The 27557-nt window shown below is 38.8% G+C and overlaps 1 protein-coding gene across 3 annotated transcripts in view; it reads right to left on the reverse strand.

Annotated features, from left to right (window-relative positions):
- Positions 1-27557, reverse strand: part of CDH8 (cadherin 8) — a 518426-nt gene that overhangs the window by 120221 nt on the left and 370648 nt on the right. For all 3 annotated transcript variants that reach the window (XM_042970108.1, XM_042970109.1, XM_015541187.2), the window contains one exon: positions 19221-19357. In XM_042970108.1, coding sequence (XP_042826042.1) covers positions 19221-19357 — 137 coding nt within the window. The remainder of the gene's footprint in view (positions 1-19220; positions 19358-27557) is intronic.

Raw genomic sequence — 27557 nt, forward strand, 5'->3', positions numbered from 1 at the left:
GGGGGTGAAAGTCTACCAATAATATCCTATTGTGTTGGAACCTCTTACGAAAATCTGGTTAAAGGAAGACTTTAACTGTGGGTGCTTCAACTTTGGAAGGGATGGACCATCTTCTCTTTTTCTTGGCTTGTTCATGGGAATCATGGTATATCTTAATAGCATCTAGGTTATCAAAAGAAGAAAGTGGTTCTATGTTCAGAGATCGGGGGTAAAGAGACAGACAAACCTAGGATCAAATCCAAAGTCAGCCACCTCAATCTAGTGAGCTTGAATTTTGAATCTCTTCTTTATTAGAGGAAGGAATTGATGATACCAACTTAAGGAGTTTTTGTGCAAATTAAATGTGATAAAGGGCATACAAAGAGCTAGAATACTGCCTAGAATACAGTAAGCACAATACTTAATTATATCCTTAGTTTCATACTCATCATCAAGGCTTGCAACCACCAAGAGTATTTGCTTCTCCTCTCTGCTCATTAGTTTTAATCAGATGCCAAATTCTGTTCTTTCAAACCCCATATCTAATACAGCTTTAGTTATATTCTGAATTAGGACTGCAGGGATTATAGCAATGGTTGTCAAAGTGGTACCTGGCCCAGCAGCATCCCTCACATGGGCACTTGTTAGAAATACAAATTCTTGTCCAAGAAATCTGTTTTCACAAACCTCCAGGTGATTCTGATCCACCGTAAAGTTTCAGGAACACCCATTATTGTAAACTCCCAAGGCAGATGGCTTGGTAGGAGGATCCTAAACTCACCTCGTCCCACAGATAAAACTAGGTAACACTCCCATAAGTTTAAATAACCTAGAAAATGAGCCAGACTGGCAGAACAGCTAAATGTGAAGAAGAGACCCTATGAAAGAGGGTAGGGAGGGCAGAGCATAGTCAGGAGGTAGACAAAGGGACTGTCCACAGCAAGGAGAGATACCACTGGCACAGAGAGAGCAAAAACACAGACACTCACACCAGGTCATCAGGCACAGGGAACCTGCATGGGGAAGACGAATCCCCTTAACATTTGGCTTTGAAAACCAAAGGGCCAAATTTTTAGAGTTCTTACAGTCAATGGGGCTTAACACCTGGAATGTGAAAAATCAGTGTGCATGGCTCTGGAAGAACCTGAGGGCCACAGAAAACTAAGTACACATGCTTAAAGGGATACCACAACAAGGAGCCCCATAGGGACTCAGCAGAGAAGCAGCAGTTTGAAAAACACGTGAGGTACATGGAAAGGAGATTCGTTTACTCATCTCAGAAAATGCTGGAGGGGAAGGGATCTTTGGGAGACTTCTCCAGGAACAAGGAGCTGGCAGGCACCATTTTCCTCTCTCACCCCTAGCCTAGATACAGGAACTCCCGTGAGAACTAGACAACACCAACACCCACTACCCAACTTGCTGACAGCCTGCCCCGGCTGTCTTGTTCTCATGCAGACCTGACTCCTCCAATACTCCCTTGGCCTGAGGTTATTCAAAGCAGTGCCACAAGCCACAAGCCTGGCAGTGTTCAAGAAGCACTGACCAGTGCCAGCACTACTCCCAGGTGACTCTTGCCCTAAGGATAAGGGAAGGTAACTAGACATAGCAGTCTGGCTTCAAAACTAGCAGTGGGCTGGAGGAAGGCACTGGGTCTGACTACAGACCCCAACCACCAACCAAAGCTTTACAGGCGGTAACACAGGGAAAGTGCTCTGCAGTTTGGTGCTACTACATCTCTGGCATGCACCTGGTCTGACGCAAGACAAAGGCAGCTCAGAATGGACCACTAACACCACAGAGACAAAACCCTGCCCACAACAGGCAAAAAGAACCATTGGAGATGACCAGACAGAAGGGAAAATCAGCTCAGCCACCACAATACAGTGCACAAAACACACATAGGAAACACCCCTAAAGTGCCAGGTTCTGGTGAACAGGGGACATTGCACAACAGGAACACCTTCTTCATAAAGCCATTAGTTTGAAGACCAGGAGACATAGGGGACTTCCCTATCACTTACAAACACAGAGAATTAGAAAAAAAAAAAAAATGAGCACAGCAGGGATATATTCCAAATGAAAGAGCAGCACGAAATCATAGCAAGGGAGTTAAATGAAATAGAGGTAAGTAATATCACTCATAGAGAGTTTAAATTAGTGGTCATAAAGGTTGAGACAAGAATGGAGGACACATTACTGAGACCTTTAACAAAGAGCTATAAAACATAGAAAACAACCAATCAGATGAAGAACTCTGTAACTGATATTAAAAATATGCAAGCTAAAATAGGGGTGCCTGGGTGGCTCAGTCGGTTAAGTATCTGATTCTGGATCTTGGCTCAGGTCATGATCGCACAATTTGTGAATTCAAGCCCTGCACTGGGCTCTGTGCTGACAACATGGAGCCTGCTTGGCATATTCTCTCTCTGCCCTTCCCCCACACTATCTCTTTCTCTAAAAATACATAAATAAACTTAAGAAGGGTTCATAAAACTATACAAGCTAAAATTAAAAAAAAAGACTAGAGGAAGCAGCAGAAGAGGTCAACAACCTTGAAGACAGACTAATGGAAAGCAATCAAGCTGAACAGGAAAGAAGAAAAAAGTTAATAAAAATGAAAATAGATTTAGGGAATTCAGCAACACCATGAAGCATAAAAGCATTCACGTTATAGGGATCCCAGAAGGAGAAGACAGGGAAAAGGGTACAGCAAACTTACTGGAAAAAAACAGTAGTTGAAAACTTTCCTAATTTGGGGAAGCAAACAGAAATCCAGATGCAGTAGTCACAGAGAGTCCCAACAAAAATCAACCCAAGGAGGTATACACCAAGACACATGGTAATTAAAATGACAAAAAGTAGTGATAAAGTAGCACCAAGAGAAAAGAAAAGTTACATACAAAGGAAATCCCATAAGGCTAACAGCTGATTTTTCAGCAAAACTCTTCAGGCCAGAAGGGGTGGCATGATATATTCAAAGTACTGAAACAAAACAAACAAACAAACAAACAACTGCAGCCAAGAATACTAGCTATCTTGCAGATCAGAAGGAAAGATAAAGAGTTTCCCAAACACAAGTTAAAGAAATTAAAAAATTTATGACCACTAACCTAGCCCTACATGAAATGTTACAGTGGATATATTGAGTGGAAAGGAAAAACCATAAGCAGGAGTAAGAAATGTAGGAACACAAAAAAAGTTTAAGTGTATCTATAAAAATCACTCAAGAGATTGACAAAATAAAAGGCTATAATGTATGCTTCCATATACCTAAAACATGCGGAGTGGAAGAGGGGTAAAGAATGGGTTCAAACTACAAAAACAACCATAAAACAAGTAACAAGGGGGCAATAAGTATATACCTATCAATTATTACTTTTAATGTAAATGGATTAAATGTTCCAACAGAAATATGGTAACAGAATGGATTAAAAAAAAAAGCAAACTCATCTATATGTTGCCTACAAGAGACTCATTTCAAACATAAAGACACATGCATATAGAAAGTGAAGGGATGGAAAACATTTATTTTCCAAAGGAAAGTAAAGGGAAATCTGCGTTTAGCAATGCTTATATTAGACAAAACACTTTACAACATGCTATATAATCATAAAGGGAACAATCCAGTAAGAAGATATAACTCTTGTAAATATTTATGCACCCAACATGAGAGCACCAAATACATAAAGCAGTAACAAACATAAAGGAAGTAATCATTAGTAATACAATAATAGTAGAGAACTTTAATGCCACCACTTACATCAATGGATAGATCATCCAAGCAGAAAATCAACAGGGAAACAGTGTCTTTGAATGACATATTGGAGGAGATGATTAAACAGATATATTCCGAAACTTCTATCATCAAATAGCAGAATACATATTTATTTCAACCGACTGAGCCACCCAGGCGCCCTTAATACATATTTATTTCAGATGCACATGGAATTTTCTCCAGAATAGATCACCTATTAGGCCACCAAACAGTTTCAACAAATTCAAAAAGACTGAAGTCATACCATCTTTTCTGACCACAATGATAAGAAACTAGAAATGAACCGCAAGAAAAAAATCTAGAGAGAACACAAATTCATGGAGGTTAAATAACATGCTACTAAACAGTGGATGGGCCAACCAAGGAATCATAGAGGAAATAAAAAAATACACAGAGACAAATGAAAATGAGAACATAATGGTCCAAATCTTTGGGATGAAGGAAACCTATTTTAAGAAGGAAGTTCATAGCAATACAGGCCTACCCCAAGAAGAAAGAAAAATTTCAAACAACCTAACCTTACACCTGAAGGAGCTAGAAAAAGAAAACTGAAGACCAGTAGAAGGAAGGGAATAACGAAATTAGAGCAGAAATAACCAAATAGAAACTAAAAAAACAAAACAAAAAAACAGCATCAGTGAATTCAGCAACTGGTTCTTTGAAAACAACAAAATTGATAAATATTTAGTTAGACTCATAAAAACAAGGGGGAGAGGAGACCCAAAATAAAAAATCTGAAATGGAAGAGAATAAATGATCAATACCTATCACCTCCCAAAAATCAATCAGGAAGAAATAGTAAATATGAGCTGGCTGATTAGCAGCAATGAAATTTAATCAGTAATCAAAACAACTCCCAATAAACAGAAGTCCAGGACCAGATGACTTCACAGGTAAAAGCTACCAAACATCTAAAGAGTTACTACCTATTTTTCTCAAACTATTCTGAAAAACATAAAAGTTTCTAAGTTCATTCTATGAGGCCAGAATTACCCTGATACCAAAACCAGAGAGAGACAATACTAAAAAAAGATAACTACAGGACAGTATCTCTGATGAACATAGATGCAAAATCCCTCAACAAAATATTAGCCAACTATATCCAATAATACATAAAAAACTCATTCACCACCATCAAGTGGGATTTATACCTGGGATGCAAGGGTGGATCAGTATTTGCAGGTCAGTCAACATGGAATATCACATCAGCAAGTGAAAAAGTAAAACCATACGATCATTTCAATAGATGCAGAAAAAGAACGTGACCAAGTACATCCATTCATGATGGAAACCATCAACATATAGTGGGGTTAGAGGGAACCTATCTTAACATTATGAAAAACCCGCAGCCAATATCATACTCAATGGTAAAAAACAGATATCCCCCTAAGATTAGGAACAAGAGAAGAATGTCCACTCTCACCACATTTACTGGAAGTCCTACTTATGGCAACCAAGAAAGAAAAGGCATCTGAATTGGTAAGGAAGAAGCAAAACTTCCACTCTTTGCAGCAGACATGATACTAGATACAGAAAATTCTTAAAGACTACATCAAAAACCACTAGAACTGATTAATTCACTAAGGTTGCAGGATACAAAAATCAATATACAGAAGGGCTTCTGCATTTTTATACTCTAATAATGAAGGAGAAAAAATAGAAATCAAGAGAAAAATCCCATTTAAAGAAAATAAAATACTTAAGAATTAAGTTAACCAAGGAGTTGGAAGATCTGTGCCCTTAAAACTAGAAAACATTGAAGGAAGACATTGAAAACAACACATAAGAAATTAGGAAGATATCCATGCTCATGGACAGGAACAACAAATATGTTACAATGTCCATACTGCACAAAGCAGTCTACAGATTTAATGCATTTCCTATCAAGATACCAACATTTTTCATAGAACTAGGACAAATAATCCTTAAGTTTGTATGGAACCACACAAGACACCAAAGAGCCAAAGCAGTCTTGAAAAAGAACAAAACACGAAGTATCACAATCCCAGATTTCAAGATATACTACAAAGGTGTAGTAATCAAAACACTATGGTACTGGTACAAAAATAGACACATGTATCAATAGAACAGAAGAGAAAACCCAGAAATAAACTCCTCATTATATTGCCAATTAATCTTCAATAAAGGAGCAAGAATATGCAATGGGAAAATGACAATCTCTTCAACAAATGATGTTAAAAAAAAATACAACAAAAAACTGGACAGTCACATGCAAAAGAATGAAACCAGACCACTTTTTACACCATACACAAAAATTAGCTCAAAATGGATTAAGGCCCTAATGTGAGACCTGAAACCATAAAAAGAGCAAAGGCAGTAACTGCTCTGACATGAGCTTAGTAACCTTTTTGGAGATGTCACCCAAAGTAAGGAACACAATAGGAAAAATAAACTACTGGGACTCCATCAAAATAAAAAGCTTCTGTACAGCAGAGGAAATAACCAAGACTACTAAAAGGCAACCTAGTGTATGGAAGAATATATTTGCAAAGGACATATCCTGTAAACCTAAGTATGCAAAATATACAAAGAGCGGATACAAATCAACACACAAAAAACCCCAAACAATCTGATTAAAAAATGGGAAGAAAACAGCCACAGACATTTCTCCAAAGAAGACATACAGATGCTTTACAGACTCATGAAAAGATGTTCAGCATCACTCATCATCAGAAAGATGCAAATCAAAACCAGTCTCCCCTCACACCTGCCAGAATGACTAAAATCAAAAGCACAAGAAACAACAAGCATTAGCAAGGCCATGGAGAAAAGTAATCCCCGTGTATTGCTGGTGGGAATGTAAGCTGGTTCGGCCACTGTAGAAAAGAGTATGGAAGTTCCTCAAAAAATTACAAATAGAACTACAATATGATCCAGTAATTCCACTGCTTGCTATTTAGCCAAGGAATACAAAAACATTAATTCAAAAAGATACATGCAACCCTATGTTTATAGCATTATTATTTATGATTGCCAAATTATGGAAGCAGCACAAATGTTCATTGATGGATGGATAAAGAAGATGGGGTAAATATGTGCAATGGAATATTAGTAATTTATATCTATAATCTGTTATAAAAAAGATTTTTTATATGTTGCAATGTTGCCACTTGCAACAACATGCATGGGTCTAGAGAGTATAATGCTAAGTGAAATAGGTCAGAGAAAGACGAAATATGATTTCACCCATATGTGTAATTGAAGAAACCAAACAAATGAACAAAGGGAAAAAAACACACATGCACAATCCAAAAAAAAAAAAAACCAGACTCTTAATTATAGAGGACAAACATGGCTACCAGAGGGGAGGTGTGTGGGAGGATGGGTGAAATAGATGAATGGGATTAAAGAGTCCACATATCTCGATAAGCACTATGTATATAATTGTTGAATCTTTATATTGTATACCTGAAACTAATATAACACTGTATGTTAACTATACTGGTATTAAAAACAAAAACTCCATCATAGCCCTATTCTTCCCCCTTCATTCTCTCCATCTCAGGCTCTCCATTCCAATCGCCTAACCTCCTAAACCTGAATCCTAATATTCTGCACCCTATCTCTTATTTCAATATTTTAATGTATATGATGGGCTCTCTGACACAGAATAAGGTAATTCCCTTGCTCTGTCATCAAAAGGCAACCAAAATTTGATTCATTTAATTTTCCAACCATATCTTCTTTTCTCTCTTGATTTCCCTCATCACCAGAAGATATTCTAAGCTCTTCTCCGCTTGATCAAGATGTTTGTTAATTGTGAGATCTCTCACAAAAAGCCTGATGAAAATATACCTCCTCCAAGGAATCCTCCCAGAGAACATGGTCTTTCCTGTCCAATGGAGAAATCTCACCCTGCTCCCAATTACAAGCTTTTTAGTAAATGATATGTAAGAGTTTCAAATGCATGCCTGAGGGAAAAGTTCTTTGCTTTAGATGCACTATTAAGGCTCAAAGAGAAATGAGTCACGTCTTACTGCGTTCCAAGTGCCCAATTCTTAACACAGTAGGTGCCCATGGAATCCTTGCTGAAATGAGCTGGGCCCTATCTGCTCTAGGTATTTGTTTACTTTTGAAACATTATAAAAATACTACCGATTGTCTTGAGGATATGAAAGCATTATGTTTTGGCATGACTTTGTGAATTCTGGCTATGTAGTCCTGGAGTGGTCATTTCACATCTCAGAGGATATCCTCTCCACTCTTTCTTTTTAAGTTTATTTTTTTAATTTTGAGATAGATTGTGCAAGCTGGGGAGGGGCAGAGAGAGACAGGAGAGAGAGAGTCCCAAGCAGGTTCTCTGCTGTCAGTGCTCGACACAGGGCTCGATCCCACAAACCGTTGAGATCATGCGTGACCTAAGCTGAAATCAAGAGTCAGACACTTAACTGACTGAGCCACCCAGGCACCACCTCCTCTTCATTCTTTAATGGGGTTCTGTAGGGCTCAAACAAAACAACTCTTGTGAAACATTCAACACAATACCTGGCCCCAACTTTGGTGCTAAAATGATGTTTCTTTGCTTTTAGTTGATTTGAGTTTGTGGGTACATAGAACGGATAGTCATAAAAGGAGCAAGCATAACACATCCTTGTTACGAACAGCATAACCTCTGACCTTGGCCATCACATGTGGTGGATCCTTGTACTAGAGACTCCAGGAACCAGAAATCATCACTAGTATAAGGGTACAGCGTGATTAATGCCTTGCCACCCCAAATGATATGTAAGCAAGCTATCAGAATTTAAATGTCTACTGTTTGGCTGAAGGGTCACCTGAACCTAACTGAAATGCTAGGTGGGTGGGGGGTGGATAAAGATGGAATTGGTGCCTATTTTTAGCCCCAGTTTCTAAGCTTTGGATTAGGGATTCCTGTAATCAGAAAAAGCGCTGCATTTTCATTCTTGGCTTTACTGCTTTGTAACCTGCTTCCAGTTGTTCAATACAGATCAGATTAAATGATAAACGGGCTTGTTGGGTAATGAAGTGTGGGCTGGCATTATTCAGGGCTTGCCTCAAGGCTCTCAGAAGGGAAGAGAAATAAAGTTTCTTAGATCAGAAGCCTGGCTCCTTGGGGAAGGAGAGGGGATCCGACGCTCCTCTCTGCCAGCACCTTTCTCATGGTTTCTGACTCCTGAGATTGATTAATATTCTACGGGAATCCTTCTCTGTGAGCACAGTCAATGGCTCACAATTTTCATATAAGGGGAGCACAGTTCTTCTTGCCCTCTGTGTCTTAGCTTCAGTCACTGAGGAAAGCATAACTTTAGAAAATCCAGAAAGCCATAGGCCTGTCTGAGACCCGTAACCAGGAGCCCAGTGGGATATATTAAAGCAAAGATCCTTTTCACCAATCCATTAATAGTGGCTGTTTGGAGTCAGAACTCATCAGGGTACTCTCCAGTAGTATTAACACATTGTTTCCTTTAGTCATTCATTAATTTAGCAAATATTTATTGGAAGCACCAAGCATTATGGTAGGATCCCAGGACAAAACAGTGATCAATAATAAAACAATAATAACATGTTTCACAAGAGCAAGGGCTTCACCCATTTCTTCCTTTCGAGATGTATTCTCAAAGCCATAAGCAAATCGGTGGTTATTTATAATCCTTAACCTGTCATTTGAAGTAAAAGAGAATGGATCTGTGAGAACTTAGAACAAAGAAACCTGACCCAGTTTGAGTATCAGGAAATAGTAATAATAATAGTTAATGCTTGCATGAACACTCACATAGAAGTTCTTGTAGCATTATAAATGCACTAATAGATTTAGTATGCGTAATACAAATTGCTATTTAAGTTGAAATTCTAAAGACCCTGCAGTTAACCAGTTGATGGCTGTCAGAAATGTTGTGTCTTATTGTTTCTCCCAAATAAGAAAGGTGTGGGAGCAAAAAATTCTGACTCACATGTAGTATAGTGAGGATTCTGGAAGAAAGGAAGGTAAGTACCTATGCCTAGGCTGCAGATCATTATTGCTTGCTGGTCACACCTATTGAGATTCGGCATCCAAGCATGAAATACATTTTAAAAAGAATAAAAAACAAATGGCCATAATATTTCCAACTCCTCCCATTAAGAGGTGACATTCTTGAACCTCTTGAACCTTGAAACTTTTGAACCTGCTCCTTGAACCTGCTCTTGGTATGTGACCTGTTCTGGCCAGTGTGGTAATAGCAAACTTGATACAGAGACTTGAAAAGTGCGTCTTCACCAATCTGCTGCTGCTCCTTGGAGCCCTGAGAGCAGCTCTGGAGATGCTGAGCTAGCCTATCAGCGGATCAGACACATGCGTAGCATGGTACAGCGGTGCCCTCTATGGCACCTGGTCTAACCAACCTTCTATATAGACAGGTGAGATCCACACAGACCCTCTACCCCCAGACAAGCCAGCAGCTGACCAGAAAGACTAGCAAAGTCAGTTCAAACCCAAAGAACTACCCATCTGGCCCCATCAAACCAGGAGAAATACATGTTTATTATTTTAAGCTGCAGAGTTTAGGCACGGCTTATTCCACAGAGGTGAGTGGATACAAATCAGAGGGTTCATATAACCGCTTTGATCAACCCTTTTCCCCTAAGCCCAAGTGGCTGGGGAACAAAGTGGGGGAAGATGAGTGACCAACAGAATGTTTAGCTACAGGACAAAGGAGATGCCAGGGGATGTGAGAGGGGTAAGCAACACGTTTAGTGTGGAGGAAGTGAAAGAAGAGCAGGGAGAAGGAAGGGGAAAGCCTGAGGGAGGGAAGACAACACTATTGAGGACTTACTATACACTGGTTTCTGACGTCCTTTTTCTGTATTATCTCATTTAACTCTCATAACAAACTTAAAATATAGCAACTGAAGCTTAAAGAGATTATATAACTTACTCAAGTCACACGTAAAGCATACAATGCCCCAATATTTTGGCCATGACGATTTGACTCAAAGTTCACATTTTTAACTAATAACCACTACCACCTGCTGTGAAAAGGGTGATAGCAATACCCTTGACCTCAGTCTGGAGTTAGAACTAGGGAGCTTTGCAAGTTGGGAACCTGGCCAGGACACTTTGAGCTGAGAGAGAAAAGGCAACACTCCTACTAGGTACACATCATTGTGAAAAATTATATTCCCCAAATAATCCCAAGATGACACTTCTGGAAAAAACTCACAATTTGGTAGATCCTCACAATGAAGCTAGGTGGTTCTGCTCATGACAAGAAGACCTGTCTTGGGCATATCCTCTTTACTTGTATAATAATGATAAAAGTAAGTTTGCTTTATAATTATTGCTATAATAATCAATACTGCATTGTCATAATTATCAACACTTGACAACCGCCCTCCAACCAGTCCTTAAAGGTTCCCTTGCTTCAAGCTTATTCACTCCTTGCTTGCTGACCTTAACTTCATGGTTTGCAGGAGAACTAACCTGCTTCCCAGGAGATCCCGAAGTCCTCTGGCCGTGAGGGACAAAGGACCAGACTTTCCAGAAGATAAGGCCTGACTGCATTCAAAGACAGCAACCATGGACCAGTCTCCTCAAGAGACAACTTGTAGTTTTAATTACTGGTACAGGGGAGGAGTCTGAACTGCCTTATCAGGAGGCACCTGTTGCACTCGTGGGGGCATCCTTTACTGCGAGACACCTGCGAGCCTTGATTACCAGCAGAGTAGCGGAATCTGGAAGACTTGCAAGGACAAATGATTAACTGCTGCACTAGCTTCTCCTGCACGTAGCCATCCTCACGATTTTCATCTTCCCTGTTGAAAACCCCATGCTTGGCCTGGACTGGGAGGATGGTCTTTGGGACTTTAGTCCGCCATCCTCCCCAGTTGCTGGCCTCCCACCTTGCCTTTCTCACCATCACCTGTCTTTCGAATTTGCCTTTAAGGCAGCAAGCAGCTGAACCTGGGTTCAGAACCGGTCCTCAACAATTTTACACTATGTTGGGCAGAATGTTAGCACTGAAATATGTTTACTCCTCATCATATATCTCTAAAGGTGCACCAATGCAGTCTCCATTTTATATGTAGGGACAGTGAGCCACAGAGAGAAGTACCTTGCCAACAGAATGAGTGTGGCTAAGTGAAAAAGTAATCCAAGCAGCAGGACTTAGAAAACCAATCACTTAACTTCCCCCTTTCTCTTTGACTTCCAGACCGATAACTGCACTTCCTCCCCAAGTCCTTACAACATCTGTCCCAGAGAAACCAAAGCCTGAAGACAAATCAATCTAATACTATCTTATCTTTATAATCTGTTCATATATTTATATCTAAGGCCTTCTCCATTTCACACCACTCTATCTGCTATCCTCAAAGCTGCAAATGACCACTTATTTGCCCGAAGTGGCTAATTTTTTGTCACGTGCACCTAAAAAGCTTGAATTGCTGCTCGCTGCTTACCTTCTTTCTACCCTTTGTCTATAGGAAGAGTTATTGCTGAGGCTTGGGTAGGTGGTTTATAAAGAGAAACCAGGACAAGACAGGGATGGAAACCCCTCAGTTTTTGTTTAAGTTAGGACTAAGGGGCTGTTAGTCATAGTGACATCCTAAAGAAGCTCCTGGTTAAAACCCATATCTCTAGTCTCAATCTGCATGCTTTTCTAAGTACATGAAAGCAAAAGGAGGGCAGAGATGAAAAAGATGGAGATGTTGTGGCAAGATGTTGGCAGAATGGAAGCAGAACACAGAGGATATAGGGAGAAATTGCCAGGTCAATCTGCAAAGAACCAGAGTAGCTATATAGAACGTGGGCACTATAGCAGTTGAAAGAAAGCTGATGCAGGCTACCCACCGAATGATACTCATTTGGGCCTGAATCAGCATCTCCTTGGATGCAGAATGATGCTGACTCCAGTCCATCCCTCTGGATAATGATTGACTGGAGGATGACCCCTTTACCAGGAACCTGTAGTTTCCCCATGACTTTCAAATATGTTATTTCCCAAATCCCTTCATTATCAATCTTGTTGTTAACAATAATGGTGATCTTCACCTTACAGCACCTGTATGCTTGTCTGAGGTCAGGGGACTATATTCTCAGATGGTTATATTGTTATGGCCTCCCTGATATTTGGGAGCTCTTTAACCACCCGTGCATGTGAATTTCACTGTCCACCTCAGGTTCCAGCACCCTTTCCCTTCTGTGAGCGTTATCTAACTGAAAAATATGGCATCCCTTCATCTGCTTCCATCTAATCCTACACTAGGGAATGGCATTGATCTCAATGAAACTCTAGTTTCTATTATGCCACAGGGAAAAAAGAAAGAGATGATATATATTGAACAGGACCTTGATATAAAATTTGAAGTCTTTAGTTCAAGCAGGCTCTGCAAAAATGTGCCTGCTTTCTTGTGAGTACCTTCCCTTAGCCACTGGCCAGTCTACCGTGCCTGAACCAAGGACAAGATAAAGGTCAGTGAACAAACTTATCCTATCAGTTGTGCGATGAAGAAACATAACCACACCTAGCGGTAATACGCAGACCATGACTACCAATTCTGTTGCTGCGGGGAGGAGATAGAGTAACACACAATATAAACCTAATACATAGTTTTAAATTAAGCTGTGATTCAAAGCCCAGGATTACAACTATATTAGCAATATTGTATATAATTTATTAATTTCTAGAGGCTGTAGATGGATTTTGAGCTAAGAGGTACAGTACTATCACTTTTAATTCAATTCTCACTACACCCAAGATTGCAAGAGACAATTATGACTCCCATTCCACAGATGAAAACACTGAGAATGGACAAGGAGAAAGAGTTTGCCCAAGGTTATATGGCCAAGACACAGCCAGCACCAGGACTCAAGATTTCTCTGCACCATGAGCTACAAAGATATATTTTTTCTAAGTATCCTGGGTTGGACAAAGCAATTATTCTGGCAATTGGGCCCTATGCCAGGAAGAAACATTTCTTAAGTGCTATCAAACTAGTGTTTTCCCTGGGAGATTTAGCCGTCATTAGTGAAAAGCTTCATTTGCAATATTGTGTGCAGCCCACGGTAGTGGGCCAGAGCAATGCATTATCACTAACTCAAAGAGATTAATTTAATGGGCAATTATATGCTTCCTGCTTTAAAATACTTTCAGGTAACCAACAGTAGTGTGCTTCTGTAAATGCCAACTGCCAGCACCCAGGCACCCAGGGTCAGCGGGTTTCCCTACTTAACCACCTCACACAACCAGTTTCTCTGCTCTAAAACCGTCATTCAGTGCCTCTGAAATGCCTCTGCAGAGACTATTCTATGCAAGTGGATTCCCCCGCTGTCCCCCAATGTCCTTTATGTCTCCTACAGCTGTGTTGTTAATCACACTGTCCTCGTAGGCAGATCTTAGCATTCTGTCCAACCCAGAGGAACCCCGTGCGTCATCTGATGGGCCTTAGGCCAAATCACAGCTCAGGGAAGTATCACCTAGTCACCAGATGAATGACAACAAAGACAGAAACAAACAAGGGAACACCTCAGCTTTCTGTGCCTTCATTCAAGGCATTTTTAGAGCCTAAGGCACCTCTGATTGGGGGGTAGACAGGACGGGGGCGGGGGGGGGGGGGGTTCCTGAACTGCCTGGAAATTGTGACACAGCACGTCCCGGCCAGACACCAGGGCTCTTTCATGTAGGTGATTCGGGTCAGTTGAGTACCATGTGGTCTTCATTGAAAAACACTGTCCCCTAAAATGTACAATTGTGTGCCTTCCTCAGTTTCCTCATCTGTAAAATGGTTATACACTTGCAGTCTGAACAGTCTCAGAGCTCTGCTTTGTGCGTTAGACAATACTCCTACCTTCGCTTAGAAGCGCTACAAGAGCAGGACCTGATCTTGTTCTTTCCTCCACTGAACCCCTGTCTGGGCACCCTTCTGCTTGGCCGAGAGGAAATACTTCACTCACTTGCTTTGGCAAATGCTAGGCAATGTCAGAAGCTCAATTTAAGCCGGACGATGAAGGAAGATTTAACAGAGGTTTCTTCCATGGAAGGCACCTAAGAACATATCATCTGCAGTTGAATGGCATGGGCACCATTCTCGCCTTCGTACCCCAACCCTTGACCTCTATGAAATTTTGGGTAAGTTACTTAACTGTGTTGAGTTTCCTTGTCTGAAAAATGCATACAGATGACCCTTAAACAATTCTGGGGTTTGGGGTGCCAACAATCCCCCAAATCTGCACAGTTGAAACTCCGTGTATAACTTTTGACTCTCCAAAAACTTAATTATATTTATATACTATAGGCTATATTAATTTAGCCTACTATTGACCAGAGGTCTTACTGATAACATAAACAGTTTATTAACATGTAGTTACTATGTTATATGTATTATATACCATAGTCTTACGTTAAAGTAAGCTAGAGAAAAGAAAATGTTATTAAGAAAATAAGGAAGACAAAATACATTTACAGTACTGTAAGTGTATTTACTGGAAAAAAATCTGCATCTAAGTGGACCTGTGCAGTACAAAGCTGTGTGGTTCAGGGCTCAATTATATTAACAGTACCTACTTTCTCAGAGTGCTGTGAGAATTTAATGCATGATAGGGCTTACCTAATACTTTTTCAGTGTTTAATTAGTCAGCTAAATTTACCTTAAACCTTCACCACTGTGGTAAATAGCAGCCGTGCGCTATAGTTGCAGACGATGGCATTGCTAGTAGCAGAAACACGCTCTACCAGTCTAATCTCTTGTTAGCACATGGGCATCTAACTGCCAGCTTGTGTAATGAGAGGTGCCTGTTGATTGTGATGGCAAGCTAGATCTATCACCACAGAAATACTTGTGTACTATACATAATGAAGCATCTCAGCCTTGGTTAAGTGAATCTGACAGAGGATAAAGGACAACATCTCCATTCTCATTAAGAGATAAGAGAAGGACTTCCCTAAGATCCATTTTTTTTTTTTTTTAGCTTAATTTCATTTGTTTAAATCTTTGATGAGATGGCATTCTGAGAATAATTTTAAATTGTTCTCCCTGGAAAGAGTATTTCTTTATCTTTATTAAAACCTCAACTTTTAAGGTTCTGTTTTTCTGGGTGGTTTTAATCTTCAACTCATCCAAATACAATAAATCTCTAATTTTCTTTTTTTCCCCAAGACATGGTCTGTGGCTTCGGAAGATAAACATTACATGATGGGCTAAGTAATAAAACCAAGTCAAACAAGTTTTTAAGCCATTTTCATGTAATTCTAATTTTTCTGAAGCCTTCTGTGATCTTATTATTTATACTTCTTTTTATGTTTTAGGAAATAAAAGGCTTAATTGTACTTTAAAGTTCCTAAATTTATGCCCATCTCAGCTTTTATCTTTCAGCCAAAATTAAAGTTCTCTTTGTACTTTCTTTCTTGCTGGTGCTAAGAAGGTTACAGGCAAACATTCCAAGAAAAGCAGACTGATATCTAAGTTAACAGTTTCACATTTCTTGAGATGTTTGACCTCCTGAATTAAACTTCCTTATAGGTCAAAATATGCCTATGTAGTTTGTTTAGTTTTCAATCTCCAGGTAAGATTTAATTAAGTAAAAGAGAGTGATATCTCTCATTATTTCAATAGAGTGATGTAAGTTGGGGTTATATATTTTAAATTGTATAATGTTCACAGACAAGGCAATGGTCTTTATACGGGCACAGCCATTCTGTATTTGTTCCCTACATGGAACCAACTGTAAACCTGAATCTGGGACATGTTTGAGTGGTTTATCTCAAGCCATGAAGAAAGTTTTATCTGGTCTAAACTTTGATATACTTTTATAATTAGAGTATACTGTATTTATTAAAAAATAAACTATATTGCTTTAAAAATGATCTTAACTAATTATCTTACTGGTACACATAACAACTTATTCTTTTTCATATTTATCATGATCCCTTTTTTAATATAATCATATGTTCATTAAAGGAGTTCCATCATTGCACTTTTCCACACCATCAACAGGGAACTGCTTGTAATTCCCAACACTCACCATCTTCTTCCTTACCCCTCAGTCTTTCTGTATGGATATCTCAGCAGATTTCAACTTACCCTTTCATATCCAGGTGCTTCGAGGAGCCACGAGAAGGAAAACCCCAAGATCACTAGGGATTTTGTCTCTTTTGCTGACTGCTATACCCCCAGCCACCAGTAGAGTGGTTGGCAAGTAGGATAGACTCAATAAATAGTTATTGAGTAAATGAACAAATTAATGCCATCTCAGACTTGGTCACCCTAGAGTTAACAGCTTATTTCCTTGCAGCAACTGCTTTTGTGTCTGTCTTCTTACTTGTCTGTAATTCCTTGCAAACGAGTCTTTTGTTTCGTGATTGTCCCTGAAATGTTTCTTAACTACCCGCTCTGTATATTCGTTTATTTTTACTCCTTAGAATGAGTAACATAGATCCTTATAATTAGGACCTCCTTGATGAATATTAAGTAAAGGCATCCATCTCATAAAAAAAAAAAAGTGTCACGAATTAAGGCTAACTCAACTTGGTTGTATTCAATATGAGAAGGTTCTTTAAAAAGTAATTACTGCCTGCATAAAGAAAACTGTGATCCTTTAGAGAATTTTTATAAAGCCCTAAAGCAATATAAACTGTATACAGTTTTTCTCTGAGGCTTAAGGTAATAATGTGGCTTCAACATTGTAAATTATGAAAATTTCATGTTTGTACTTCTTTCTCTAGATGGGGTTAACATTTATTTATTTTTTTTAATGTTTATTTACTTTTAAGAGAGAGAGAGAGAGAGAGAGAGAGAGAGAGGGAGGGAGCGCGCGAGCCAGCCAGGTAGGGGCAGAGAGGGAGAAAGAATCTGAAGCAGGCTCCAGGCTCCGAGCTGTCAGCACAAAGCCCGAGGCGGGGCTCGAACCCATGAACCATGAGATCATGACCTGAGCTGAAGTCAGAGGCTTAACCAACTGGGCCACCCAGGCGTAGATGGGGTTAACATTTCTGATGAACCAGTTACCAAGTAGTATCCTTGGTTTGCTTTATCCCTTAATGTTAGCGAAGGGTAACTGCTACCAGAATAGCACACTGAGGAAGAGAATACTACTCCTTAGCCAGTAAAACACCAGAGTTTCCAGAGTTTATGCTCTCTCCAGAACCCTCCACTTGGTAGGGCTGAAGTTACGTATCAACCTGACTGAATGTCCTCTGCTTGCATTCAAGGAGTCTATAAAAAAAACAGATACGCCGCACTCTTACATCTTCACTTTTTCCACACAGTGTTATTGTTGGTTTACTTTTGTTCTGTTTGTCTTTTAACAAAGTTCCGTGGGGAACATTTCCCCCATAACCCAGAACAAGGAAAAGTGGTGCCATCCTGATGTCATGGATGGCTCATTTGCACAAACAAATTAATCGTGTGTCTCAGAGATGTTTGCCCTGTCTTCACAAGAAACCATAGAGGAAATTTTAGAGAGAGTACAGAGAAGATTTTAGGTCCCACATCCATTAACTGTCATCTATAAACTCTATATTGTATGTACGCCCAGGAATTTTTCTTAATGTAGATTTTTATTTCCTTACCCAGATTCCCAACTCATTCAAGAATTTGTCTCCCTTGAATCTGTGTGAACTCTAAAGGCCTTATCAGGTCCTTGATCGAAAGAAGGACATCAGATAATATGCAAAAGGTATTTTGTTTGGAAATAAGATGAATATTATGTTCTTTTGCATATTTTTGTGTAATAAAAATTGGTGAGGCAGAGTGCAAATTCTCTGAGACAGTGTAGCACAAAATTCCACCAGAGAGCTGCTGCTTAGAGACCCAGTAATAGCGGCAGTATGTGCAATCAAAGAAGCTGTGCTCACTAAAAACTGACTGAAAGACTAACATGTTATTTTAACAACCCTGGAACATCCTCTAAACAAAAAAAAAGCTTACATTTTCACATGTAATTTATGAAAACAATTATATTGAAGTTACAGTTTTAAATAATCTATGGTACCAAGTAAGATACATTAAACTCTTAAAAAAAACAAATATCATCTATAATTTTATCACTCCAAAATAATATGCATTGACAGTATGAAGTTTCCGTCTATATTTTGTCTGCATATGTGAATATGTATGTGTGTGGTTTAAATATGTGAATAATAGTATATATGTTCGGTCCATTTATTTAAATTATAGTGTGCAATACTTGAGTTCTATTTTTTACCTACCCTTTCACACTCTTTCTCCATATTTTAATATGCAAATCATTATTTAGTGGCTGAATAATAGATATATAAGAATATTTGGATATGAGAGTATTTCCTTCCCATATATATTGCAACCTTTGGTAATTTACCACTGGGCAAGTTATTTCTTGTTGAGACAATTCATTCAAAGGCTCCTTGGGAGCAATAATATAAGTTCCAATGCCAAAATACCTGATGCAAACAGGGACCGTTTGTCATGTGATCACTAGGCATAAATTGAACCCAGTCACACAAGGAAGAAATTAAACCCAGGCACTTACTAATTTCGGTAGCAATGATTGTTATGTTGTGCCATACACTTAATTCTCTGTCAAGTGGTGTTGCCAGCGTTATTTTTCCATCATCCGCATTAATGTTGAATTGTCTCTCCAGGTCAGTGTGCCGGTCGATGGAAAACCTACAAAAGAGATACATCTGTAATCACTTCAATGTTTATATGATCCATATATTCCACAGCAGACCTTTAGTAATCCTGTGAGAGTCATAGTTGTGAAGTCAAATGGATTGGGAAACTCGGTGGCATCATAATTTGTAAAATAAAATGACTGAATGAGGCACAAGAAACTTAATAATTATTGTCCAAGGAGTAATTAGCTACCTATGCAACATGGAGGTCATAAACTGCCATCAGTTTCAATAGGTAGCATCTTCAAAAACGGATGCTGATGAAGAGTTAATTGCACAATCCATCACATTTATTGGACAGCTTATGATAATTAGCAGTTGCCACAAAATATCACATAAAACAATAAACTCAAGCCCAAATCAGGATGGTGCTAGGCAGCATGTCATTTACGGCAGTTCAAAGGAAATGTGTATTTATGTTAAACCCATATTTCACTAGACAACATGTATGTGTTATTATTATTGTTGCTGTTGGGTTGTTTTGTTTTCTTGACAAGTAAAGTGTATATTTAGGATTCCTGTTAGTTTCTTTCCATAGAAATAAGATGGTGGCTGATTATCTAGTAATCATTTTTGAGTCAGAAAAGATATTTCAGCAGCTTTATAACACTCGAGTCTCCAAAATTCACAATTTTAAATGCACAGGTTAGTAGCTCCTCTTTTTTTTTTTTAATATTTTTTTTAATGTTTATTTATTTTTGAGACAGAGAGAGACAGAGCATGAATGGGGGAGGGGCAGAGAGAGAGGGAGACACAGAATTGGAAGCAGGCTCCAGCCTCTGAGCCATCAGCCCAGAGCCCGACGCGGGGCTCGAACTCACGAACCGTGAGATCGTGACCTGAGCTGAAGTCGGACGCTCAACCGACTGAGCCACCCAGGCGCCCCAGTAGCTCCTCTTTTGAGAAAACTCCTTCAGAGAAGACATTATTAAGGTATTATGTTTAAAGTTTATTTATTTTGAGAGAGAGAAAGAGAATGAGTGGGAGAGGGATAGAGAGAGGAAGAGACAGAATCCCAAGCAGGCCCCGTGCTCTCAGTGCAGATCCCGATGTGAGGCTTGAACCCATGAACTGTGAGATCATGACCTGAGCCAAGATCAAGAGCTGTAAGCTTAACCGACTCAACCATGCAGGTGCCGCTAAGGTATTTTGTATCTAGAACCAACTGCTTCTAAGGGATACTAGGCATCAAGATAATATAGTAATTATGATTTTTACAACATTTATTGCTATCCTCTTTATACACCAAGATCTGTGTTTTGGTTATAGAATGTTGAATTCAATAAGATAAAAGTCTTAAGGAACATAAGACATAGTTAGAAAAATTAACCCATAAATAAAGAGTGAAATAAACTAAAACAGGATGGAATGGAGACTGAAAAGAGGGTGTTGTAGACTGAATGTTTGTGCTGCCCCCAAATTCAGAGGTTAACATCCTAACTCCCAATATGATAGCATTTGGAAATGAGGACATTGAGGGGTAAATAGGGTTAGATTAGGTCTGATGGGATTAATGACTTTATACAAAACAGAGTAGACACAGGATCTCTCTCTGTTCTCCACCAATGAGGGTGCAATGAGAAGATGGCTATTCTGTCTCTATTATTTATGTATTGCTGTTTCTAGGATACTTCATCTTCACTGAGCCTTGATTTTTTTCACTGGTCAAATATGGTTGCAGACTAAAAATAAAGCATCAATCAGTCTCTAAAGATATGTTCTAAAAGTGCTAGAGATATGTTTATCATTATCATCATCCTCCTCACCGTAATCACCATGTCTGATTGCACAAAAATTTAATAAACTTTCCTACTTAGAAGGTGGTAGAGAACGCCCCTTTCTTAGCAGTTTATAAATAGCATAAAACTGGAAAAACTTTTGGGTGTCATTTAAGTTTCTTAACTCTAACAGAGGCAGAGATATTTTTCTCATTTTTTAAAGTTCCAGTTCATGACAGACTTTATGGGGTGAGTCATAAGAATTTATAAAATAGGCTATAAATACAGCCCTTTAGTACGATCACAGGTGAGAATGTCATAATATTACAAGATTACACAATGGGAGGAACTTGATGGGGGAAAAAATGACTTTGTTTAAATTCAGTTTAAAGTCTACCTCAACTATTTAAAGATGCCCCTTGCTGCCTATGTAGATATTTCACACATCTGCCTGGTTGACTTTATGATAAAGGCTCCCAAGAATTGCTAAACATCCTAGAAGTCCTGATTCAACATAGTCAACAAGCATGCATTAAACACCAAATGTGGACCAAGCACAGTGCTAGATGCTCCTTCCTTCTTCTGTCCTCTAATCTTCAGTTTCTTTTTGTTTGTTTGTTTGTTTGTTTGTTTGTTTGTTTGAGAGAGAGAGAGAGAGAGAGAGAGAGAGAGAGCACAGCCAGCAAGTGCAGGGGAGGAGCAAACAGAGAAGAGAGAGAGAATCCCAGTATGTTGCGTATGGTCAGCACAGAGACCAACATGGGACTCAAACTCACGAACCATGAGATCATGACCTGAGCTGAAATCAAGAGTTGGATGCTTAACCTATGGAGCCACTCAGGTGTCCCTTCTCTTTGGTTTCTTATAGAATGAAGAAGGGAAAAATGAAACCCTTAGAGGACATTTTAAGCAACATAACTAGTGAACAGCAGAACCAGAATTAATATTCATGTTTGATTCACTCTGAAGTCTATGTGTGCACCAGCTACAGGAAGGGCTTACCTTATTCATATATAAAGTAGGGGTGATATTAATACTGGATAATAGGATTCTTGAGAGGACTAGAGTAGATGATAAGCATGGCATACTTTGTCAATACGTGTGTGCTGCCCACTAAGTATCAGGGGTCAAGACTCTACTATCATTTGTATGATAGTGACATCATTGAATGCCACCTTTGCACTCAATTTTCTGAACCCAAAATTGTGATTATTTTTCTTATTTTAGAACACACTGATTTAACATCTTACAAATGCCTATATATACGTGTGTGTGTATATGTGTGTGTGTATATATATACATATATATACATACATATGTGTGTATATATACATCCTAATATAATATATACTATTATATATTATATAACATATAGTATTTTATAGTATATAGTATTATAATATATATAATTCCATATATTGAAATATATCTAAAGAAATATGATTTATTAAATCAGATGACAAGGAGTTAGACCTCGCTGGAAAGCCAGGGAATAAGAATTCTCCATCTCCCATCTTCTTTATAGACCTCCTGATAGGTTTTTAATCCACCTTTATATTCTAGCAAACTTTTTTCTGCTCTGTTAAGGGCATGGCCTGAGTTTCTGGTTGTTTACATTAAGACTACCAGGAGAGTCCCAGACCATAGGCTCCATATGCATTAATAATCTCATCGTGGGGCACCTGGGTGGCTCAGTCGGTTAAGCATCTGACTCTTGATCTAGGCTCAGGTCATAATCTTGCTGTTCGTGAGATCAAGCCCCACATCAGGCTCTACCTGCTGATGGCACAGAGCCTGCCTGGGATTCTCTCTCTCCCTCTCTCTCTGCCCCTCCCCTGCTCATGCTGTCTCAAAATAAATGAAAAAACTTAAAAAAATAATAATCTCATCGTAAAGAACACGGGTCCCAGTCTGACTGCCTCAGACTGCCTGACTGCCTTAATTTCACCATTTACATAGATGTGACTTACTCATGCTATTAGTCTATCTGGGTCTTTGTTACTTAATCTGTAAATTGGGAATTATAATGGGTTTTGTGAGTTTTAAATGAGGTACTGCATATAAAGCACTTACTACCATGCCTGACACATGATAATTGCTCAGTAAATCTATTATTTAAAAATCTGTAATCTTATCATTACTTATCTGGACATGATAATAAGTTTCTCCTGATGATTCCCTAGTCCCCTCTCAGGCCCAAGGTAGCATCCATTTCACTCCTTGGTTCTCTGTCCCTCAACAAGTTCATCTGGATTTTCCTATCCGTAGAAGGAAACATAGAAGATGCCAGTTTGAGTGATTAAAAATAAAGCTGAGAAGGAAAAGCAAGTGTGGGGGAATGGGGAACGAAACCTGCACGTCTGGCACCATTTCAGATGTTTATTTTTCCACCAACTTTTCTGACCAAAATCTCTGTCTCGTGAAGTCACCACTGCGGGTCCACAGATTTAGTGGACACATTCAATTTTGTATTATTGTTGAGTAACATGATCGTTCTTAACCATAGTTAAAACTGATTGCATTTTAACATATTTTTAAGACTTATTCCACAACTAAAGATTACATTTAAAAACTGAAAGCATGCCATGTTTAGGAATGTTCTCAGAAGACACTCAGTCCACCATCCACCCCCACCCCAAGCACACACACGAGAGCCACAGCACTGCATCTCTAGCTGCAAAGGCTCACCTTGCTTTCCTCCAGTCCTCTAAGCTGCCACCATCCACTGCGTTGCCTCGCATCCTCCCCTCCCCTCCCTCTCATTCCACTCTGTCATACAGCTACAACAGCAGCAATAAAGGGCAATACTTAAACACGAAACTCTACTATAGGCTCTTTCCTTAAGTCAGTTAACAGAAAATCATTTCAAAGAAAAACAGAATGGGTTAAGAAAACAAACCTGGAGTAACGACTGAAATATTAGGATCCAGTCTACTGTGTAAATTCTCAGAATGTCATGATTGGGGCTAGATACCTGGGAAGTAGATCCATAAGCCACTCTGTCTTCTGGGATTCCCAGTGTCTTTCTGAATAGCAGCACAGAGAAGTATAATCAGAGAAACCAGAGAACCTTCAGTGGAATCTCCCTGAAATCATGTACTATTCATAATCTCACAGTCTTGTCTATAAATAGGAGAGAATATCTTCTTCACAGAGTGGTGCTTTGCAGTAAATGAGTTGATACATGACTCACATTAGGCAAATAAATAAATGAGTAATAAAATAAATGATGAGCCAGTTTTTCAATCTGTAAGAGATGCCTTCAAGCCTAGAGTAACTGTGGACATAAATTTCTAGAAATGGAAATATATAAATAAGGGCTATCATTCACATCTTTTAGTAGTCTTGGGAATGACAGAACTTCACAAATGACACCAGAAAGATATTGCAAAACCCTTGTTAATATTTGTCTATTCCCATCTTCACCTCTTTCAAACTACCTGCTAGTCTGAGTACCTCCATGGAGCACAGACTCTGAGTGATGACATAAAAGGCTATACTGGGTTTCTCAGCACACACCTCATCCATACAGATCCCTCTTCAAGGCTTCTGAGTCATTCTTTTCCTTACGGATGTTCCATTTTCTGTAGCTAAACATTTGCCAGACTTTCACTTTTTTAGGACAAGGGGACATTTTTGATTCATATATTACAATATCACATTGGTTAGATTTTGCACTGTAGTTACTCAATGACTGGTTGTAGGCAAGATGCACAAACATGTATCAAGCATAGGTTATGATTATATGTGTAATAGGGTGCTAAAGAAATAAATACAAGGGAAAGCAATCAATGGGACAGGAAAGAAATAAAAAATAAGGAAGAATTATTTTGGTTCTTAAATCTACCGAAAAGTTCAATGCCTTCTAATTTGTATCTTAAAAGTCATAGGATCTGTATCTCCAGTATTCAAGTCTCCGCTCTAATTTCTTAAAAGTTTGCATGTATTGGATTTGCTGTTCCTATGCAGAATTACTTAAAATGTGTTAGAGAAAAGATCTCGTTCTGAGAAGAACAGAATATACTTTGGAGAGCCATCTTCCTGCCACAGTAAGAAGGAAAAGAATTCTTATTAACACAGTGGGAAGTGGCATGTGACAAAATGGGCTCCTTGGGTCATGTTAACATCAATTCTAATGACGGAAGTTTTGGAAATACACATTCTCCATCGAGTACAATGAATATGTTTTGGAAGCCCTGTTTAAACTTTCTCATTTTATTCTAACAAATTTCCTGGTTTGCTTCAATACTACTGTTTCTGTAACCTATAGTAGTATGTCTTAGAAGTAAATGGTGAAAGCTTCATCATCTTACTTTGTGAAATTAAAGCTATAGAGGCAAGAAAATTCCTACCTAGATGCATAGCACCTTGTTTGGAGACTCCACTTTAACATACATCATTCTGACCATGAACACAAATTGATGTCACCAGTTTACCCAATGAAGAGTAGCTTACAGAGAGAAGTAAATATAGGAAGATACCATTGGTGCAGCAGCTGAGAGTAGATCCAGATAGACCACTGGATATCACTGCGCTGGGACAAGGCACCCTATTCTGCATTGCTGCCACCACTGATATTAAATAACAATGTTTACCTGAAACATGTAATATGTCTCCTCAATTAACACAGCTCAACTATTTATATTTCATACCAGCTTGTGGCGCAAAATTCCACATGTGTATGTGTATTTTGTTTTCAATATGCAAGTATTATAGGTGCATATCCATTTAAAGCATCTCCCACCTCCTCTTCCCCATCCCACCCCTAACACTATGTACAGTGAACCTCTATCCCCTATTCAGTTTACCGCTTCTTGGTCTATAACAATGTTAAGAACATTTTCAGGACTTTTAGAACTAAGTTCCTAAAGTCAAGGAGACTTTTCTTTTCACTCCCAATGACTTCAGTGCAACATGAGCCAAATGTGCAGGTTTAATTGTGCAGTGTGCAAAACCAGCTACACTGATTATCTTAGCAATCAGATAAACTGATAAGAAGTTTCTTAAAAAAGTTATTCTGGACTATATTCTTTCACTATAATATTTAGGTTTTTAATTATTTTTTAAATGTTTATTTTTGAGAGAGAGAGAGAGAGAAAAAGAGTGTGAGCGGGTGAGGGGCAGAGAGAGGAAGACAGAGAATCTGAAGCAGGCTCCAGGCTCTGAGCTGTCAGCACAGAGCCTGACGTGGGGCTCGAACTCGCGTACTGAGAGATCATGACCTGAGCCAAAGTCAGACACTCAACCCACTGAGATACCCAGGCAACCTGCCACTATAATATTTGTGAAACGTGTGATGATTTTTCCAGGGAATGGCCCTCCCGTTCTTAACTTCTCTAAGCCAATTTATATAACCAATACTCACTTTCTTCATCTAAAAATGAGAACAATATGATTGCCTTCTTTTAAAGATTAGGTGAATCTGAAATTAGATAACACATTCTAAATTTCCTCACACTTTTTGGGGCACCTGGGTGGCTCAGTTGGTTAAGCATATGACTTTGGCTCAGGTCATGATCTCACGGCTTGTGAGTTCCAGCCCCTCACGGGCTCTGTTCTGACAGCTCAAAGCCTGGAGCCTGCTTCAGATTCTGTATGTTCCCCTCCCTCCCTCCCTCTCTCCCTTTCCCCTACTCATTTTCTCTCTCTCTCTCTCTCTCTCTCTCAAAAATATATAAAAACATAAAAATTTTAAATTTCCTCACACTTTTTAAAAATGGTTTTATACTGAGTATTTATCATTATTTCTAGAATACACTCTGCCAAATATCTTGGTATTTTTAAGTAACAACAACAGAATATTTGAAAGATTCTGATTTTTTGGTGTCCATATGGAGATAGACATAATGTTGTAGTATTTCGACTTACTGTTTTCACCTAAAGAGTGAAGCGGATCCACCCAACCCAATCAATCTCAGGTATCTTTTACTTTATTTAGGGTCAAGTATAGAAATCTCAGATTTCAATTCTGTCAGTTCATATGAGGTTCCATTTTTTGAGCATGTGTTTTGTTTTATAGTTTATCCCACTTATACCTTGGGAAAATAGCAGCCTAAAGCCATAGTCTCATGTGTAACTTTCTGTAGCTGCAGAACCAAAACACAAACAACAACAAAAAAGAGAATTACTTAGAGTAAATCTCAGGTAAATTTGATTCATGGTTAATTCTTCCATATTTACATAATGTCTTTGGAGAAATTCTAATTTTATCCCTGAGTCATCGAAATAATCATTCATAACTGAAAATTCTAAATATGATATTATAGCAAATATATGAAAAAAGTAGAATACATTTTTACACAATATGAAGGTATTAAATATAAGTTTTTATTTTTATGTTTTTTAATTTCTGTAAAGTTTTAGTGGCTACTTCTTTTAGGGAAGAAGCTAAATGTTTGAATAGAGACTCTCCTCTTAGATGTACTGGTGTGAACTTTGCATTGTTTACAATGAAAAGTAGCAAGCTCCGTAATG

This window comes from Panthera tigris, chromosome E2 (genome assembly GCF_018350195.1).
Source record: "Panthera tigris isolate Pti1 chromosome E2, P.tigris_Pti1_mat1.1, whole genome shotgun sequence".
NCBI lineage: Eukaryota > Metazoa > Chordata > Mammalia > Carnivora > Felidae > Panthera > Panthera tigris.